Here is a 21,944-nt window from a genome sequence, read left to right on the forward strand (position 1 = left end):
GGTTTTAATATGCTGCTTTATGCAGATTTTTATGCACCGCTGGGCACCAGGTAACCATCACCACCCCTCCGCTACATGCCACTTCCTTACCAATCATGACCCAATTTCCTTCCCACCCAGTCATGGTTCCCTTCTTTCCCTGAATTGCATGTGCAACGTTAGCCTGTCCAACTCCCCCACCCCACCCCCCGCCAGCTGCTGATAACTCTGCCTTCCATCTACCTCAGTCAAGTGGTGGAACTCCAGCATGGCCTTCTGTGACGCTTTCAGCATAAGCCCTTCTTCCCCATCCCCTACTGAAAGCAGGCCTCAGCAGTTGCAACCATAATGAAATATTTTTCTTGTGCATGCAAGTGAATGTAGATTTAATTGATTGGCTGATCAAGTGCAATTTGTATGATTGATCAATTTAGGCCTGTTCTGCTAGGCATGCAATAGAATCAGGTGGTCAAATTGGCTGCATGCATCTTTAGACCACAAGTTGGGGCGGGATGTTGCTCTTGTTTAATGTGATAAAAACTTTCTGCAAATGAAAACTGCTGCAGAAGCCAAACAGGTGGGCTAGAACCATTTCCCCTGACGTGCAAAGGTAGTACAGCCCATCTGTAGTCCAAAGCAGCACAATCCATGTTTCCATTCTGCCTTAACTACATTGCTCATGCAGACCTGGCTTAACACGCCTTCAATGAGTTGACAAAACCACTTGGGAAGGAGATAGGAAGCTATTTGGACAGGCTCATCGACAGAGCACCTGCTTTGCCTGCAGAAAGTCCCAGGTTCAATCCTTGGCATGAAACAGGAGATGGGAAAGACCCCCTCCTGAGACCCTGGAGAGCTGCTGCCAGTCAGAACAGGCAAGTCTGACCTTGGCAGACACATGGTTCAGTGGAAGGCAGCTCTGTGTGTTTTCACTATCCCTTTGGCTTTCTCTTTTCACGTTTATTGGTGGGGGAGGAGGCTCAAGAATGACACTTCCACTACTTCAGAGCTCTAATCACCTGAGAGCATTCTACCTCTGGCCTCTCAGCAGCGCCAGAAAATGCAGTGGCAGCACACAAGGGCTTGGTTCATTCCCCACAGTGCTCTGCAACGCACACCCTTTGCCCATCACAATCACCATTGTTCAGCAGGCTGCCAGCCTTCATTGTTCTGAATGTGTCAGGGTGGAAGGCGGTACAGACCTTGTCAACGTCACTCTCAAAGAAAACAACAGCCTAGATGACAATGTCTCTCTTTACAGACTCATATTAGACGGCTCCATTCGCTATTCCCTCCCTAGCATACCCCCACCCCCCAGCACATTAAGCATGCTTCTCCATTACCGAAGGACAATGACCTCAGTTCAAGCAGCACCAGGAGATCTGTGCTGCTGGCCAATTAAAGCTTCGTTCTCACATTCTTTCGACCCTCCTTCATGGAATGGTGGCCAATTTCCGCTTTCATTTTGCATGCATTAATGCTTAAGCATTGAATTCCCGCAGAGACCCTGTTTCAAACCATGCATCAGGGCTTTTTTTGTAGCAGGAACTCCTTTGCATATTAGGCCATACACCCCTGATGTAGTCAATCTTCTTGGAGCTTACATTAAGCCCTGTACTAAGAGCCCTGTAAGCTTTTGGGGGATTGGCTACATCAGGGGTGTGTGGCCTAATCTGCAAAGGAGTTCCTGCTACAAAAAAAAGCCCTGCCGTGCATCATCACCAGCCTGGCGTGATTATTTCATCTCGAGATTAATAGAGGGAAGGAAGGGAAGGAGATCCAAATCCAGGTAAGTACCTCTGTGTCGGAGATGTTGCCATTTAGATTTTCGATGTTTGGGTCCCTCCAATCCTCGGTGATGGATGGGACATAATTGTCTGTAAGAGCATCCCAAACCCTGGGAAGAAAGGAAAAGAGGATGTTAATGGTGGCCAAATGCCTTGACAAGGAGCTGTCGCATACTTCGGGCAATTTCTTCACAGGCAGAATTCAAAAAGGATGGTGAAAAAATGAGGAAAGAGCTGCTGCGTTATGTTCTGCTGAACAACCCCATGGCCTGCAGATTCAAAACTGACTGCTACACACACGAGGCAAGCAGTGCTTCAAACAGGCCGATTTTGTGCAAATCCAGTACAAAAATAATTCATGACTGAAAGACTTTTAATCCAATTTACTACGGCAAATATGGCTGAGATTTAAAAAAAAAATTGATTCCCAACACTTAAAATTGAATTCCCCTGTGCCTAAAGAGAAATCACTAAATAAGCTATTTCATTCATAGCAACCCTACAAAATAGGTCAAAACTGTTCTAATTTGAGCTGAGGGTCCAGGGAAGAGATTGTGATTTGCCAAATGGCCACCCAATGAGCCCACAGCTGAATCAGAATTTAAATCCAAGATGCCCAGGGTTCTTGACTCATTAACCTCAACATCACTTCTACCACTCTCCCTTTGATTCCTATGTTACAGAATACACTGGCTGGGTCTGAGGTCCTTACCTTTAGTAACCGTCAGGTGTGAGTTATAGATTCTCCTCAGCTCCAGCACACATGGTGTCCAATTCAAATTGGGATTGCAAAATTCATAGAGAGGGAGTTTCAGCCTTCCCCCCATACCATTTTCCCAATCTGAAATAGTCCTGGAGGTGCTATTTGGCCTATTGAGGATTCCCACGCATACCCCAGTTAATATGTGTATTTCCTCCAGGCCAAAGAATGGCTCCCTGGACCTAGAGCTGGAAAAACAATGCAGGGCAGAGATTCAACCCCCTTCTCCACAAGCACCCCAGACCCAACCTGTGTATTCTGCAATGTGTGAATTCTGTCTGTTCTGCATTTTTTCCACTGTAGCTGAATTTGGACTTAGGCCAACCAAACACAAGCGTCAGCACATGGATGTTTTGCATAGTGCACTTTCTATAATCCTGATGAGGTGGTTTGTTATCTGCAGTGAGCAATTGGGGGTATTGTAAAATCTAAAGTGCTTGCCTATATTTGCCTACTGCCAGTGCTGATAGATATGGTTACAGTCTGTATCACTATCTTTTATATTGCTTCAGGTGGATAACCCTATTGGTCTGAAGCAACAGAACAAACCTTGAGTCTAGTGGCACCTTTAAGACCAATGAAGTTTAATCCTGGGTATAAACATGAAAGCTTACACCCAGAATTAAACTTTGTTGGTCTTTAAGGTGCCGCTGGACTCAAACTTCGCTCTGTCTTTTATGTATTTCAATTCAACTGGAGGAAGGAGAGGAGGTTTCAGAAACCTTGTTCCAATAATAGGTTTGACCTGGCCATAGGCTCATACAAACTGCACACAAAAAGCAAGATCTCCAATCAGGCAGCAAGTTTATGTGCATACATTTGCTATTCACGCTGGGTCAATTTCAGTCATCAGTTGAACATATGTAGATCCAAGAGAGAATTTGCCACCACAGTTCAGTTCCTCCCTTTAGGCAAGTTCAGTGCAATGCACACTGTGGCGGACCAGTCCTGCATCTGCTAGCTGGCCCTGATCCTGCCCAGCCCTTCCCGGTATACTGACCTGAAAGGGCTAGATCCAATTAGGCAGCCTTGTTGGTCTGAAGTAGTAGAACAAAATAGGAGTCAATTGCACCTTTAAGACTAACTTAGTTTTATTTAGACTGTAAGCTTTCGTGTGTTCTAAGCACACTTCATCAGACAAGGAATCCAGCACAGTGAGCAGAGCCTCGTACAGATGGTAAGCAATGGCTTAGAATGTAAAATGGTACAGATTTAAGATCCAATGACAGAATAATAAAATTATCTGGTAGGCAGTGGTTTAGAATGTAAAATTGTACAAATATAAGATCCAATGACAGAACAGTAAAATTAACAAATTGAGCAAACCTTTGACCTGAGTAGCATGAGCATGCAAAAACAACAGAACAGTAGTATGCCTCGGGGTATTCGCTGCCACCACTGTCTCTGACCGTTTTCGCACACAGCTTACCTCGCAGTCACAATCCTGTTCCCTCTGCAGCGTCTGGTCAGATTTCCCACCATCTACGCTGAAGTTACAGGAAGTGCTGCGGCTTTTGGAGAGCCAGTTTGGTGTAAGGAGAGCCAGTTTGGTGTAGTGGTTAAGTGTGTGGACTCTTATCTGGGAGAACCGGGTTTGATTCCCCACTCCTCCACTTGCACCTGCTGGAATGGCCTTGGGTCTGGCAGAGGTTGTCCTTGAAAGGGCAGCTTCTGTGGGAGCTTTCTCAGCCCTACCTATCTCACAGGGTGTCTGTTGTGGGGGAGGAAGGTAGACGAGATTGTGAGCCGCTCTGAGGCTCTTCGGAGTGGAGGGCGGGATATAAATCCAATATCTTCTTCTTCTTCTTTTTGCGTAGCAAACGTAAACCGCTAAAACCCAGTTTACGTTTGCTACGCGAAAGTTGCGGCACTTCCTGTAACTCTGGCGCAGATGGTGGGAAATCCGACAGACGCTGCAGAGGGAACAGGATTGTGACTGAGAGGTAAGCTGTGTGCGAAAACGGTATTTTTCTGGGCTCTGGTTAGGTGGGACAGTCTCCTAACCTCCCTCTGGACTCGCTAAGAACCCTTCTTGGGGCTTCCTAGGGATTTTGGGGGCTCCCCTGGAGATTTGGCAACCAGCCACTGTGTTTCTCCCCACCCTAGGGATTCCCCAACCCACTCCTAGCGTTTCAAGCAGCTGAGGGAACTATACGGTACAGAGGGACTCCACTTTAAACAAACAACATTTATTTAAAGTATACAACTATTTACAGGCATTTTTTTTAAGAGTGAACAGAAGAAAGAAATCAAAGTAGGGAAAGAATGCTCCTTCTCTTGCTGTTATAATACTTGCCCTAACTGGATGTCATTAAAGGCAGGTGCCTCACTTAGATTGTTGCAAGCCTGACCATACCTTGTAAATTAGCTGAACTCCAAGACTAAACTGACTGACTGCCAACTGAGGACTTCCTGCCCAAAATCTCCAATATAAATTGCAGTTCCCGCCCAGGAACTGGTTTACCCTCCTGCAGCCTTTTGGGAGACCAGCCTAAAAGACTTCCTGTTTCTTCTTGCTGTTTCCAGACAGGAGGGGGAGGGGGGAGAAGGAAGAGACTAGGCCTAAATCCTGCCTCCAGTTTGACAACTTCCTCCTAGCCAACTCCCAGTTAAATACAGGCCTAAAATGATGTTTCTCCACACACACATTATGCTCTACTCGGGTCTACTATTGAAGACAACTCAGAGGCTTCAGTTGTTGCAGAATATCATGGTGCAGGTATTATCTGGAGCTAGCTGGAGCATCAATGTTACACCCATTCTGCAGTCCCTCCATTGGCTGTCCATCAATTACTGGATTCAATTCAAGGTACTGGGTATCACATACAAAGCCCTTCAGGACCTTAGACTACCTCTCCTGCTGTGCTCTGCCACAACAGCTTCACTCATCTGATCAGGGCCTTCTGGGGATGGTACCCTGCAAGTGGGCAAGATCAACAGCTGTCCACACATATACATTCTCTATAATGGCCTCTACCTTGTATAATGGCCTTCCTGAGGAGAGCAGGAAGGCTCCCCAGCTTCGGTCATACCACGACTATGTAAAACAGAATTGTTCAGGAAGGGATTTTTTTTTAATAAAAGTAATAGGACTCTATTATAATGCTATGATTTAGGAAAGCACCTTTATGAAGGGAATGGGACAGTGCTGTGTATAGTATATAGAATCATAGAATCACTACAGAGTTGGAAGGGGCCATACCAGCCATGTATCCGAACCCACTGCTCAATTCAGGGTCAGCCTAGAGCATCCCTGACAAGTCCAGTCGCTGCTTAAAGACTGCCAGTTTGGGGGAGCTCACCACCTCCCCAGGTAGCTGATTCCACTGTTGAACTACTCTTGCTATCAAAAGTTCTCCTTAATATCCAGCCGGTACCTTCCTGCTTGTAATTTAAACCCATTATTGGTAATATGTATTACCTACTTCCTGTATGTATTATCTTGCTGTTGATGCAGTGTTCTCTACTTACCCATACAATGTTCTCTACTTATGCTACTTACCATCATTTTCTTTATTATTTAACATATTTTGTCAAACACTGCTGGAGGGGGGGAAATGGGATGAGTACACACCAGGTGCAGATGCATGAACAATAATTAGGACTTTTTTGTAGCAGGAGCTCCTTTATATATTAGGCTACACACCCCTGATGTAGCCAACCCTGCACTAAGAGTCCTGCAAGCTCTTGGAGGATTGGCTACATCAGGGGTGTGTGGCCGAATATGCAAAGGAGTTCCTGCTACAGAAAAAGCCTTGGCTCTGTTTCAGATTCCCATTATCCTAATTGTATTACATTGCTTTTTAGATATCTCATCTAATTAATTGCATGGGTTTAACACAGAGTAATCTACCTGTTTTACTGTAATGAGTGAGAAAGGCAGACTGCAAATAAATTACATCATTCAAAGTGCTACACTATTTGTGGGGAGAAGGCAGCAAAAGGTATCATTCACTACTTTTCACAATAGTGAAAAGTACAGAGCCTTCATGGGTGTCCACACAAAGATTTTCTCTGCCACTCCCCCTCCATCCCATTCACACCACCAGACTCAGCCCAAATATCATACAAACTAGGGCTTTTTTTGAGCAGGAATGCACAGGAACAAAGGCCCGACTGGCTTAATGTCATGGGGTGTGGCCTGATATGTAAATAGGTTCCTATTGGGCTTTTCCCACCAAAAAGTGCTGTGTGAAACAATGGTGACATCAGGGGGTGTGGCCTGATATGCAAATGAGTTCCTGCTGGGCTTTTTTCTACAAAAAAAAAGCCCTGCAAGACTTGCTGTTAGTGTGGACAGGCCAATTCCAAGCTCTCTGACAGATAGGTCATGAGGTACTGGTAGCTCCCTGGTCGCTTCAGGGTAGCTGGAACACCCAGGGGAAGACTGCAAAAAGAACTGGTATATATATATTTAACTCTTTTATTCCCATAGGATTTATCTGTGGATAGATTCATTTCTGGTACTCTTAAAAGTCCACATTTTCTCCTAGGATAAAATAAAACTTGGTTAACAAGCCAAGCACAGGGGCGTAGACTTTTCAATTTCCCGGGGCTGGAGCCCAGCCAGAGGCATTTGATCCAGTGACATCATAGGGAGGAGCCAGTGGCATCACAGGGAGGGGCCTCCATTATCACTACCTATGAATTTATAGAGAAGCTCCCTCCCTGTAAATTTAGGGAGCACCCCGCAACAATGCCCACAGACTAGGCCAAACCCAGGAAAAGGTGGGAGTTTGCCAGTGGTTATAGTGATATCTCAGCGGTCTCTTGCTGAATCCTGTTTTTGAAATTCACTTTTAGAATAGTCACTTTAAGATCTGCAAATATCCATATCATGCACATAGGACAAACCAATGGTCACAAATTTGACAGTAAAAGGCAATAAAGAAAAGCTTTAGGGGAACATTTTATAAGTTTCTCTGGACTTTTACTTACAGGTGTCTTGTTTCTGCCTTATTAATAAAGTACGATTGTACTGAAATTGACAAAACTATGGCATCACAGATACCTTTGTTTGATAAATTCATGGGTCTCTGACCCAGGGCAGAATACAAAACAGTTTCTGGGTGCTCAATTTCTGAGCAATGTACAAAGTTCAGAGTTAGTTAATACTATAGCAATATGTATGCAACATAGCAATACAGTGTTATTGTATTAACTAACTGAACGTTGTACAATATGTATGCAACATAGCAATACAGAGGACATGCAAGTTAGGGCTTAAGAGTGGTATCTTCCAGACCCAGGTTCATGCTGTGGAAGCTGACTGGGTGATTTTGGACCAGGCATAGACTTTCAACCTAACCTGCCTCTCAGGGTTGTTGTTCAGATCACATGGGGGAGAGGAGAATGATGCAAACTGCTTTGGCTCCCCCACTGTAGAAGCTGCAGGGAGGGGGTAGGCAATGGAAAGCTGAAGTCAGAGGGGCAGATAAAGAAAAGGAGATAGGTTTGCCATCTCCAGGTTAGGGGTAGGGCCTGAAGAGGGTGGGGTTTGAGAAGGGATAGGACCTCAGACAGGTACAATGCCATTTCCCTCTAGGGAGGCACTGGAGATCACTCAGATTTACAACTGTCCTCTAGATGACAGACATTAGCTCCCCTTGAGGTGGGGGAGGGTCAATGCCTTCACTTGGGTGGGTGGGAAGACAGCAAGGGTGGCAGGCACTCACCCAGAGCCTCCTTCTACAGCCCATTCTGTTTTTCTTCACAACAGGCCTTACTCCTAGTACAGATAATAAAGCAATCAACAAATGTGAGAACTGAGTTGGAGCCCAGTAGCACCTTTAACTATTCAAAGTCCTAAAAGATGATGCTGTTAAAGTGATGCACACATTATGTCAACAAATTTGGAAAACACAACAGTGGCCACAGGATTGGAAAAGATCAATTTATATTCCAATCCCAAATAAGGGTAATGCCAAGGAATGTTCAAACTATCGCACCATTGCACTCATTTCACATGCCAGCAAGGTCATGTTAGAGATCCTACAAGCTAGGCTTCAGCAGTATGTAGATCGGGAACTACCAGAAGTTCAAGCTGGGTTTCAGAGAGGTAGAGGAACTAGAGATCAAATTGCCAACATTCGCTGGATTATGGAGAAAGCACGGGAGTATCAGAAAAATGTCTATTTCTGCTTCATTGACTTATGCTAAAGCCTTTGATTGTATGGATCACAACAAACTGTGGCAAGTCCTTAAAGAGATGGGAGTACCACCTCACATGTCTCCTGAGAAACCTGTATAAGAGTCAAGAAGCAGCTGTCAGAATGGGATATGGAACAACTGATTGGTTTAGAATAGGAAAAGGAGTTCAACAAGGATGTATATTGTTACCCTGCTTATTTAATTTATATGCAGAGTACATCATGTGGAATGCTGGCCTGGATGAAGCAGAAACTGGAATTAAGATTGCCGGGAAAAACATCAACGATCTCAGATATGCAGATGACACTACTCTAATGGCAGGAAGTGAGGAGGACCTAAAGAACCTGTTGAGGGTGAAAGAGGAGAGCACAAAAGTAGGCTTGAAACTCAACATAAAAAAAACTAAGATCATGGCATCTGGCCCCATCACACCTTGGCAAATAGAAGGGGAAGACATGGAAGTAGTGACAGACTTCACATTTCTGGGATCCAAGATGGTGACTGTAAACATGAAATTAAAAGACGTTTGTTCCTTGGGAGGACAGCTATGGTGAACCTGGGCAGTATAATAAAAAGTAGAGACATCACCCTGCCAACAAAAGTCCGTATAGTCAAAGCGATGGTATTCCCAGTAGTAATGTATGGCTGTGAGAGCTGGACCATAAGGATGGCCGAGCGCAGAAGAACAGATGCTTTTGAGATGTGGTGCTGGAGAAGACTCTTGTGAGTGCCTTGGACTTCAATAAGATCAAATCAGTCAGTCCTAAGGGAAATCAACCCAGACTGTTCCCTGAAAGGTCAGATGCTGAAGCTGAAGCTCAAATGCTTTGGCCACCAAAATGAGAAGGGAGCACTCCCTGGAGAAGATCCTGATGCTAGGAAAGACAGAAGGCAAAAGAAGAAGGGGATGACAAAAGATGAGATGGCTGGACAGCGTTACTGATGTAACAAACACGAATTTCAGCAAACTTCGGAGGATGGTGGAAGACAGGAGGGCCTGGCGTGACTTTGTCCATGGGGTTGCAAGGAGTCGGACTGCGCAACTGAACAACAAAAGCACCTTTAACACCAACAAAGTGGTGTATATAGCCCCTTCACAGTGCCTTCTTACCTTTTGATATTGTTTCAGACACTAAAGTTTCTGGGATTACACACAGACACAAATATTTCTCTGACATGAGGCATAGATTTTTTTTTGCTAGGGGGTTGGATGGGGTTTAAATTGAGATGAGGAAGAAGAAGAAGACCGTAGATTTATAACCTGCCCTTCTCTCTGAATCAGTGTCTCAGAGCAGCTTACAATCTCCTTTATCGTCTTTCCTCACGACAGACACCCTGTGAGGTGGGTGGGGCTGAGAGCTCTCCCTGAAGCTGCCCTTTCAAGGACAACTCCTGTACTTATGCACCTTGACTCTAAATTCTGTTTCACCTGTATCTGATGAAATGTGCTTGTACACAAAAGTTATACCTAGGCTAGAATGAAACTGTGTTGGTCTTAAAGGTGCCACTGGTCAAACTTTATTGCTTCAGAACAACACAGCTACCCACCTGGATCTAAACAAAACAGTGTGCATGCACATGAAAGCTTATACCTAGAATTAAACTTGGTTGATCTTAAAGGTGCCACGGACTCCAACTTTGTTCTGCTGCTTCTGACCGACATGGCTACCCCACCTGATGTGTTCTGGATAGCAAAACCTTAGTAATTAATTTAGAGAGTCCAAAGGCACAGCAAAAAAATTCAGAATTACCTTTCAAGCGTTCTCCTTCAACCCCCTAGGCCGGCCAAATCTGTTCCTCCTCCATGGAAGGAAAGGAAAGGAAAGGTCCCCTTGTGCAAGCACCAGTCGTTTCGAGCTCTGGGGTGATGTTGCTTTCACAACGTTTTCACAGCAGACTTTTTATGGGGTGGTTTGCCATTGCCTTCCCCAGTCTTTTACTCCCTCCAGCAAGCTGGGTACTCATTTGACCGACAGCAAAAGACCTTTCCTTTCTCCAGTCTCCGCTATTTTTCCTGTCTCCAGAGATAGTGGGGGGGGGGGATGTTTATCTATTCCATTCCTGCTCTGGTAGCTCATTAGCATTTGTAAGGAGGTGTAGGAAATCACACCACACCACTGTCTTATTTTCAGTTTAGAGGGGAAAAACATCACAGGAGTTTGTCACTATTTGGTTGCTTGGTTGCTGAGCCCTGAAGTCCTGTACTGATTGCCGGTGGGGGCTGAGCCCTGGGTGGGAAACTCGGGGAGGGGGGGCTCGAGCCCTCCAGCCCCCATGTAGTTTATGCCTATGAGGCAAGGCAGGGATGGGGGGAGCAGCTCTCATAAAAAATCGTTTGGCAATATCCAGGCTATGTCAAAGAGAAGAGGGCTGCACCTCTGATTGAGCAGAAGACAATAAATGGTGCAGTGGGAAAATAATAGTTTTGTTCTGCTATACTGCCCCTACTCATTTTGCCTGTGCTTCTTCAGGGGGGTCTGCATAACAGGAGGATCAAAAAGTTCCCTCAGCAACAGAATCTCGGACTTATCATTGGCTATCAGGCTGGACCCCAGCTATGGTAGGGTTGTCATCTGATGATGTCCCCATCACACAGGGAGTACATCAAGCAACCTTGGATAGGGTTGCCAATCTCCAGGTGCCACCTGGAGATCTTCCACTGTTACACTTGATCTCCATACAACAAAGGTCAGGTCTCCTGAAGAAAATGGGTGGTTTGGAGGGGGAACTCTATGATATTATATCTTGTTGATATCCCTCCCTTCCCCAAAACCCTGCCCTCCCAGGCTCCGCCTCCAAAATTTCCAGGGATTTCCCAATCTGGCAACCCTAACTGTGGGCTAAGGAGGACCAGACTCAAATACACTTCCTTGAGCAAATTGCTGCTAAATGTATAGGCACACAACAATGTAATCTTTCCTGTGCCCCCAGAGCAACCAGCCCCACTATGAATTTTGTCCTGCATCGGTCCTCCCTCTAGAAGGCCTTGATGGTTTGTCCCGAGACCACTTCACTTCAGTCTGTGGTTACTGTTCTCTTTATATGCATTTATTGATCGTCTACTATCTAATCAGCTTTATTTATTATCTAGGGTTCCTGTTCTCTTGGCACGCTTTTTATGGCCAGTGGCTGAAACAAATAAACTGAACACTCAACTGCCTCTGTTTCCACTTCACTGCATGTCTGCAGAATTAATTCCAACACAAAATCAACAGGAGTCAAGCGCAGTACTTGGCTGACCTCGGGCCAGTTTCACTCACATGAGTGGATCCTTCTCAGAGCCAATGAGACTATCGTAGATTTGATTGGCCCGTGGATAATACAAATCACTTTCATTTAGAAAACAAGGGGACAGCAGTCATGGCATGAGATTTCACAGGGATGACATCAAATCCCACCTGCTGTGTTAATTGGAATTTACCTTTCACTTGGGGATGATGGGAGAGACCCAGTTTCAAAACCTAATTTGGTGTAGTGGTTAAGTGCACACTGTGGACGTACTCTTATCTGGGAGAACTAAATTTGATTCCCCACTCCTCGACATGCAGCTGCTGGAATAACCTTGGCTCAGTCATAACTCTGTCAGAGCTGTTCTGCTCAAAGAGCAGTTTCTGGGAGAGCTCTCTCAGCTCTACCTACCTCACACGCTTTCTGTTGTAGGGAGAGGAGGGGAAAGGAGACTTTGCTATGAGATTCCAAATGAAGGGCAGAGAATAAATCCAATCTCTTCTCCTCTTCTTCTAATTCAGTCCTGGAATTCACTAGGCCAAAGGCACTGCCTCAGCTTGGCCTCCCTAAAGGGTTGCCATCTCTGGATTTGAAAATGCCTGGAAATTTGGGGGGTGGAGTTTGGGGAGGGATCTCAGTTTGGTACAATGCCATTGAGTCCTTTCTCCAAAGCAGCCATTTTCTCCAGGGGAGCTCCAGGGATTTCCCAATCTGGCAACCCTAACTGTGGGCTAAGGAGGACCAGACTCAAGTACACTTCCTTGAGCAAATTGCTGCTAAATGTATAGGCACACAACAATGTGATCTTGGAGACCAGTTGAAATACTGGGAGATCTCCAGTCACCACCTGGAGGTTGGTAACCTTACCCACCTAGCAGGATTGTTGTGAGGATTAAATGCATAACAGAAAAGCCTTGTATGCTGCACTGTGCTTTTGGAACAAAGAGTGGGATAGAAATATGATGGACAGATTGATTTTGATTGGACTGGATTTGCGCCTATAGCAAATGAAGATGACAAGGTATTTTGTATAACTGTGGTGTGCAAAACATGAAGCTCTACTGTACATCCTCACCCACAATGCTAAATACAGTCTCTATTCAGAAAAGAAGAAAAAAAAACATTTCTGGGGCCAAGCCAAGAAAAGAAATTAATGACAGCAGCTGCAGGGAACCAAACAGGGAAACAACAGATTCGACAGCAAAAAGAACAAAGATAAAGTGAAAAATCTGGTGGTTGTAGTGTAATACAAAGAGAAATTATGCTTCTACCCATGAAAGAGATGCTGAATATAGCTGGGCTACTACCAACACAGAAGGAGCCGCCGTTCAATCACAACTACTACCAGTGCTGGCCTGCCACTCTGATTCCCAGAAATATTATGCACTCATAGTGCAACTGAGGTTTGCCAGCAATGTTCCCTCTAATTCTTTTCCCCCTACTGAGTGGAGCAGTTCACAATCGATTTAATCTTAAAATGAGCAATGGGTGGTACAGGACCCTGCACCACTCCAGATTGCTGCTGAGCTGGGCTTCCTGTGTTAATGAGCTCTCATGCACAGCTTAGAGAAAAGGCAGCCAAACTGTGGCTTAGGAGCCACATATGACTCGTTCACACATATTGTGTGGCTCTTAAAGACCCCACCACCCCCATTGGCCAGCTTGGAGAGGGCATTTGTCTCTTTAAATCACTTCGCCAAGCCAGCCAGCAGCTTGGAAAATGCATTAAAAGTTGCTTTCTTTTCACCTCTCCATCCCTCCCTCACCCATCTATATGCTGCCTGCCTTCCATCCTTCCATCCATGTCTTGTGGCTATCAAACCTCTGACATTTTTTCTATGTGGCTCTTACATTAAGTAAGTTTAACCACCCCTGGCTTAGAGGTTGAGAAATACCTGGAGATTTGGAGGGTGGAGCCTGGGAGAGCGAAGTTAGAGGAGGGAACTCAGAGGGGTATCCACATTCCAACGCAGCCATTTTCTCTAGGAGAACTGATCTCTGTAACATGCAGAGTGGCTGAAATATCAGGCGGTCTCCAGTCACCACCTGGAGACTGGCAACCCTAGTACATCATGATATAAGAAATTAAGCTCATTGCAGCCCTGAAAAAAACTGGCCTTCTGTGCTGAATTACCTAACCCAGTTTTAACAGATGGTGGAGCAAATCTGCCTGAAGGGTTGCCTGTTCCCAATCAAGCTCAACAGTTTATATTTTGAGATTCTTCTCCAAACCCCCCTTGTCTTCTGAGCTTAGGCAGACAGAAACCAGACTCAGAGCAGAGCCTTTCCTGTGATGGGAAGCCCACCCCAGAGACATCTATGTTGGCACCAGCCTTACCGTCTTCTAGGCACCAAGTCAAACCCATTTTATCCATGCGCATTTAATGGATGCTGGTTTTGCTTTGACTAATCCTGCAGTTCTACCAATGCTTTTATTGGTTCGATGTTTTTTTAAAAAACAATTTTGACGGAGGTTATTGATTTGATCAGTTGTCATTGCTCAAACTGACATATTCTCTTCTTGTTAGCCGCCTTGAAAGGCAGCACACACCTTTCTTCAACAAAATAAACAAAACCAATATTTATTTACTTATTTTGTTATAGCAGCCTCTTCTCCTGAGACTCAAGCCAGATTACAGGATATAAAACAGTGCAGTCAGACATCATAAAATAGCCAACAAACAATGGAATAGGGCTAGAATTACAAAACTGGAGAACAGTGCAAAGAACAAGCTATCTAAGACCAAGTAAACTCCAAAGAATATAGAAGGTAGATTCCGTGGTGTTAAAGCAGTAAAAACCAGTGATGCTTGCAATAATCATGGAAGTGGGTTATAATCCTGTCCCATTATCAACATGCCTTCCTGGACTATTCAGAGATGCTGTGCTTTTTTTTACATGTAAAGCAGTGCAAATGTCGATTGTCATGATGGTTAGACACATCATTTTCACCATGTGTACAATAAATTAGAAAGCTGTTGCTGCCTATTGAATCCTAACAGAACAAAGTTGGAGCCCAGTAGCACCTTTAAGACCAACAAAGTTTTGTTCAGAATGTAATATTTTGTGTGCATTCACACTTCATCAGACAATGGAATGGGGTACAGTGAGCAGAGTTACCTATAGCTGGTGGGCAGTGATAAAGCATGCAAAATAGTACCAAGTCAGAATCTATGCCAAAACAGTACAATTAACAAATTGAAAAAAACAACCAGTTTGGCTTAGATACCATTTGTTGTGTTGGAAAACAGCACAGTCAATAAACATGTCAGAATTGAAGAGTGATGGTGAGAGTGTCACAGGCAATAAATGCAGTCTGTTCATTGCTCTTAGCTACTTAAGGCTGGGTTAAACTGAGTCCCAACACATACTTTGCATACACAGTGAATTTAGCCTGTGTATGATTATCACCAGTGATGATCACTAGTCTGGTTACATGATAGGGTTGCCAGATCCTTCCTAGCCACCAGGGTGGGGGTGGTTTAGAGCTACCGGATCCAGATTGGGAAACTCCTGGAGATTTGGGGGTGGAGTCTAAGGACAGTAGGCCAGCGGGGGAAGCCCCACCCCCACAGTCATCCTGTAGATTTAGAGCTCCTGCAGGTTTAAAAACCTGCAAACAGTTTTTAAAATGTGTGCCTTTAAGGCTGAGCAGGAAGTGGGGAATAGGAAGGGCTGTATGGGAAAGGATCAGTAACAGTTTCCTCAGAGAACGGCCCCTCCCTTTCTTTTGCTTTTGTTTTCAGAGCGAGTAAAGTTCTGCAGGAACAAGACCCAGTAAGTATTTGTGCGTGTGAGAGAGGGAGGGGGCAGGGGATTCCCTAGTTTGGAGGCCCTCCCCCCCCCTGCTTTAGAAAGTGTGAGGGGGGAGGGAAATGTCTACTGGGCACTCTATTATTCCCTATGGAGAACGATTACCATAAGGAATAATGGGGAATTGATCAGCGGGTATTGGGGACTCGGGGGGGGGGCTATTTTTTGAAGTAGAGGCACCAAAGTTTTAGTATAGCATCTAGTGCCTCTCCCCAAAATACCTCCCAAGTTTCAAAACGATTGGACCAGGGGGTCCAATTCTATGAGCCCCAAAATATGGTTCCCCTATCCTTCATTATTTCCTATGGAAGAAAGGCATTTGAAAAGGTGTGCTGCCCCTTTAAATGTGATGGCCAGAACTCCCTTGGAGTTCAGTTATGCTTGTCACACCCTTGTTCCTGGCTCCACCCCCAAAGTCCTCAGATATTTCTTGAATTGGACTTGACAACCCTAAAGGACAGAGACCTCTGGGGTACAATGCCACAGAGTCCACTCTCCAAAGCAGTCATTTTCTTCAGGGGAACTGATCTCTGTAGTCTGGAGATGAGCTGTAATTCCAGGGGATCCCCAAGTCTCACATGGAGGTTGACTCCCCTAGCTTTGAAGGGCTTTGATTGTAACAAAGAGAATAAAGATAAATTATTTAATCCAGACTAAATTATTCAGATAAAAAAAGATCTTGAGTTAATATACCCTTGGTAGAAAAAGCCCAGCAGGAGCTCATTTCCATATTAGGCCACACCCCCTGATGCCACCATTGTTCTGCACAGGACTTTTTTGTAGAAAAAGCCCAGCAGAAACTCGTTTCCATATTAGGCCACACCCCTGATGCCAAATCAGCCGGAACTGTGTTCCTGTGCGTTCCTGCTCAAAAAAGCCCTGCCCTTATGTGTATCACACAAACACTGAACAATATGACGATAGCTCTGATGCTGTTTTACTGACTTGTAGAAAGGCAGATAACAAAAGCACTGTGCTATCCTAAATAGAGGTATCCTCTTCTAATGGACCTAAAAGAGGGTAACTCTGTTTAAGATTTCCCTTATCACGGTATTTATATCTTTCCTGCTAGCAAATTATTCAGCACAGCTCAGAAAACTGTAAAACATTAAAATTCTGATTTAAAAGCAAGCAACATATCAGCCTAAAACCATGCACATCACCAATCTATAAAATTCTGCAGAAAAGTCAATTAAGCAAATAAGGTAATAAAATCATCCAAGCAACAACAACCAAGAAGCAACAGAAGAATTATCTTAAACTACAGTCAACTTAATATGGGCAAAGGCGGTCCCCAAACCCTCCGGTGCAAAGTCATGAAGGGTTTAGAAGTTGACAGCCATTATTTGAAGTGGGCTTTGTAACAAAATGGAAACCAGCGCAACTGATGTGAAACTGGGTTAACCCAGTCCATACACAGCAAGTCCTCATTAGCGTCCTGGGAGCCATATTTTGTGAAGACAATCCTATATTTGTTTTCAGGTTTAGTTCTTCATAGTTCTGAGAAGTCTTTTTGCCTTCATTGCTGCTGCTGGCAGCACTACTGCCACATTGGTATTTCATGCTAATTGGCATAGGTATACTACTGACATCTAAATGATAAATCAAAATAAACAAATGTGGCAGCATTAGCGCACACATCAGATGTGGCAGTAGCAAGGTTACAACCAGCAGAGGAGGAGCAGCAGCAGGCACCACCAGCCTGGAAGCAAGAAATCTGAACATCTGAGAGCAGGTGGTCACAGTATGGTGAATCATTTGTTTAAATATTTATATCCTGATCAGTTTCTGGATCCCAATGCAGCTGATATCACATTGAAACCACAGTAAAAGAATAGACAAGTTCTTGACTCAAGAACTGAGAACTGAGGCATCTCCTGTTCTGGATGGGGTTGCACTCCCCCCAAAGGGGGTTTGAAATTTGGGCGGTGCTGCTGAACCTGGGCCTCTTGTTGAATAAACAGGCAGCAGCAAGGGCCAGGGGCACCTTTTATCAACTTCGGTTAGTAAGCCAGCTGCAGCCCTTCCTAGGCAGAAAAGATCTTGCCACTGTGGCACATGCCCTAGTAACACCTGTGTTAGACTACTGCAATAAACTCTGCATGGGCCTGCCCTTGGAGAGTGTCCAGAAGTGATAGATGGTACAGAACGCTGTGGCCAGAACATTAAGTGGAGTGGGTCTCAGCTATATGATTCCATCAGATTCTCTGTCAATTTCTCCTCCTTTTTAAAAATAAAACTTAAAAAAGAGAGAAAAGAAAAAGAAAATCGTACTGGCCCAATACCATGACTCATTTTAGGTTACAGCAAGGTCCAGTGGTGAGTCGCAGCCGAAGAAAGAAAGTTTAGAATCCTGTAAAGTCTATCTCTATTTAATGAGCCCTTCTCCAACCAGTCAATCATGTAATAATAGCACAGGATTACTCCCTATACTGATCACATAAAAATTCCAAGTGTCCTGTGAATAGCACTATTGTAAGATAAAAGTTTAGTCCAGCAGCATTCTTTAAGACCAGTAAAGTTTAATTCTGGGTATAAATATCGTGTGAATGTTCTTAAAAGTGCCACTGGACTCAAATTTTGTTCTATTGCTGCAGACCTGGCTACCCACATGAATCTATTGTTGTAAGATTTCACTCAGTTTCTCATAAGTGGTGGTGGTGAGGAGGCACTGCTACTTTTTGCCTTAATATCTTATCACACCAAATTTGAACAGTGCAGCTCACCTTCACTCCAGTACTGGAGGCCCTTGAGTATATTTCTTTTAAAATGTTTGCATATTGTGCTCTTTATAAAAAAAAAAAACTCAAGGCACATTTGAACAATGAAGGTAACAAGATAGAATGTAAAACACAAAAAAACGGAAACCAAAAACAGCTATATAAAAATTGATCCAAAAACGGTAATTAAGAATCTGTTAGTAAGTGTAAACTGTTCCAGTAAGTCACTAAAACTCCATTGTCACAAAACAAAATTGTTCATCTCACTCAAAACAGGTAGACCTATCTGTGCCCAGAAATTCCAGCGCATGCACAGGGCAAAAAGATGAGTTGCAAGATCTGCAATTAGAACTCCCACAATTTGTGGGAAGGGAATCTAATTAGCAACCTCGGCAACTGCTTGGAAGACTGGGGAAGGGTCTCTAGGTGGGAGGAGCATTTCTAATCCTTTCTTTCCATTCCTCTTTCAAAGCTGCAGTTTGCTCTGTAGGGGGGGGGGGGATCCAGGTACTAGCACTGTGGCCAGTTGAGGAGAGTGAGTCATAGCAGCAGCCTCTAGAAACCAGCTGCTTATGCACTTATTACAGCTTTGCTCTGGGCCAATGTGCCAAACCAACCACAGGAATACAGGCTCCCTCCCACGCCTGTCAACACAAATCAGCCCTTATCCTTGCAGCGCTGAAAACATTTGTTCATATTTCCAGTTTTGGCTTTTCCTGGGATCCCTTGGTCAAAATTGTAACTGCTGTTTGTGCTACACTTGATGATGTATTTTGTTGCTGGGTAAAAGCAAAGCTCTGAGAACTGCTTTAATTAACATTTATTTTGGGAAACACTGCAAAAATAGTCACGGAAGGGCATTAGTTAAAAGGAGGGGCTGTTGCTCAGTAGTGAAACACATTGCGTGCTGCAGAGGGGTCACAGGCAGTGTTCCCTCTAAGCTGAGTTAGCGTGAGCTAGCTCTCAGAATTTTAGCCTCCAGCTCACACATTTTTGTCTTAGCTCAGGAAGGATGACCCCAAAGCACACTAATTCATGCAGTAGCTCACAACATTAATGCCAGTCAGGGCCGACTCTTCCACTAGACAAACTAGGCAGTTGCCTAGGGCCCCGGCCCTGGAGGGGTGCCAAATTAGGCGCCCCCACCTTTTAAAAAAAATTCCTTCCCTTCCCTCCCCGAATCGCTTCTTCCCTTTACCATTGCTTCTCCCCACCCCAAATGGATGCTGCCTTCTTCCCCCTTTGCCACCGCTTCTCTTGGCCTCCTTCCCCTCCCTCCCCACCCTAAATCACTGCTGCCCTCTTCCCCCTTTCTGTCACTTATCCCGGCCTCCTTCCCACCCCTCCGCCCCAAATCGCTGCTACCTTCTTCCCCCTTTCCACTGCTTCTCCTGGCCTCTTTTGCCTCCCTCCCTGCCCCAAATCACGGCTGCCTTCTTCCCCCTTTTGCCACCCCTTCTCCCAGCCTTCTTTCCCACCTGGGGGGGGCAGCAGCGATGGGTGGCAAGGCTACCTGGGGCACTGAAGACTCTAGGGCCGGTCCTGATGCCCTTAACTCGCAAAGTAGAATTTTTGCTCACAACAGACTCTGCAGAGAACATTGGTCACAGGTCTCATCCCTCACCCTTGAGGAAAGAGGGCTGAAAAATAGCAGTGTGCTTTGGTCCACACTTTTTATTTTACACTCCCAAAGATGGGAGTGTAAAAAAAAACCAGGTAGATCCTGTCCAGGGGGGCTACCAGTTGACTGAGCAAAGTACAAAGCATTCTTGACTATGGACGCAAGAAGCTGCCTTATACTGAAACCAACCATTGGCTGGTTCATCAAGGTCAGTATTGTCTACTCAGATGGGCAGTGGCTCTCCAAGGTCTCAGGCAGACATATTTCCAATCACCTGCTACCTGATTCGTCTACCTGCAGGTGCCAGGGACCAAAATTGGGGCCTTCTGCATGCCAAACAGATGCTCTGCCGTAGGGTTACCAGCCTCCTGGTAGGACCTGGAGATCTCCCACATTTACAACTGATTTCCAGCTGGCAGAGATCAGCTGGAGAAAACAGCTGCTTTGAAGGGCGGACTGTATGGCACTGCACCATGCTGAGGCCCCTCCCCTCCCCCTCTTCCGGCTCCACCCCCAAAGTCTCCAGGTATTTTCCAACACAGATCTGGCAACCCTAATCATAACGTGTTTATTTCAATATAATAGAGTATTTTTAATCTACTCACTCCTCATCCTGCAGATTTTCTTCCTCTTCTTGTATCTGAAGGTGGTTTTTCACAGGGGCCAGATTCTCAGTTTTGGCATTGTAATTCCGAAAGCACACATTGAGCTTCTCGTCAAATTCATTGACCAAGTCTTCCATGGACTTGAAGCTGATGATTTCAGAAGAGAAGTTCTCCAGCTCAGAAAGGGAAGGGTCTTCCAAATGCCGAGGGGAAGATCCATAGTAATAATGGGATTTCTCATCCCTGTCCTCGATGTAACACGGCCTTAGGTCCTCAAACTCCTCATCCAAGCTTACCAGAGGGGCTTCCATCTTGGGCTGGCTAAGGACACAGTGATGACTCCTGGGATACAAAGAAAGGACATTAATGAGCCAAGAACAAGAAAAACAATGGTACTGGTGCCCTCTGGGGCTGGGAAGTCCTACCCTGCAAATCAGCAAAATAAAGAATGAATGCAACTGCACATCCTATAAAAGCTAGGCAAGAACTGTTTCTTATTTTTTAAAAAATAGGGTAATTCATAAGCAAAACATATAATTAATCTACTGGTTGGTTAGAAACACATGCAAGTAATTAAGATTTCTTTAGTCAGGTGGTAGTGCTAGTTTTCATGCTGAAATGTTCTGAAAACTATAAATAAATAAAGGAGTGAAACATGCATCACTCACAGAGACAACAGCTTCTCTGCATGGAATTTTTTAAATTACACAGACATATGTCCTAGTAAAAAAGTACCAACCTAGTAGAGTTGCCAACCTCTTAGGTGGGGGCCTAGATTTCTCCTGGAATTACAAACTGAACCCAGAAAACAGAAATTGTTTCCCTTTGAGAATATGGCAACTTCAGAGGGCAGGCTCTAGGACATAAGAACATAACAGAAGCCATGTTGGATCAATCCAATGGCCCATTCAGTCCATCACTCTGTGTCACACAGTGGCCAAAATCCAGGTGCCATCAGGAGGCCCAGCAGGGCCAGAACTCCAGAAGCCCTCCCACTGTTGCCCCCCCACCCCAATCTCCAAGAATGCAGAGCATCACTGCCCCTTACAATGATATTGAACATGATAATCTTGCTGAGCTCCCCACCCCATTCCCAAGCTCTATCCTTGCCAGACACTGGTTCCAAATTCCCAGGAATTTCCCAACCAGAGCTGGAAACTCTAGCATGATAGCAGCTCCCAGGGAGTTTTTTTAGCAGGAATGCACAGGAACATAGTTCCAGCTGACTTGGCCAGGGCTCTGGCTAAAAAAATATGTCTCCAGCAGAGGGAAGGCACTAGG

General features: G+C 44.9%; 1 protein-coding gene across 2 annotated transcripts in view; it reads right to left on the reverse strand.

Moving 5' to 3' along the window:
• Positions 1 to 21,944, reverse strand: part of FEZ1 (fasciculation and elongation protein zeta 1) — a 62,942-nt gene that overhangs the window by 35,162 nt on the left and 5,836 nt on the right. For both annotated transcript variants that reach the window (XM_060251233.1, XM_060251232.1), the window contains exons 2-3: positions 20,664 to 21,005; positions 1,777 to 1,876 (exon numbers count right to left, since the gene is read on the reverse strand). In XM_060251233.1, the coding sequence (XP_060107216.1) occupies positions 1,777 to 1,876; positions 20,664 to 20,974 (411 nt within the window). In that variant the 5' untranslated portion in view covers positions 20,975 to 21,005. The remainder of the gene's footprint in view (positions 1 to 1,776; positions 1,877 to 20,663; positions 21,006 to 21,944) is intronic.

This window comes from Heteronotia binoei, chromosome 12 (assembly GCF_032191835.1).
Source record: "Heteronotia binoei isolate CCM8104 ecotype False Entrance Well chromosome 12, APGP_CSIRO_Hbin_v1, whole genome shotgun sequence".
Classification (NCBI taxonomy): domain Eukaryota; kingdom Metazoa; phylum Chordata; class Lepidosauria; order Squamata; family Gekkonidae; genus Heteronotia; species Heteronotia binoei.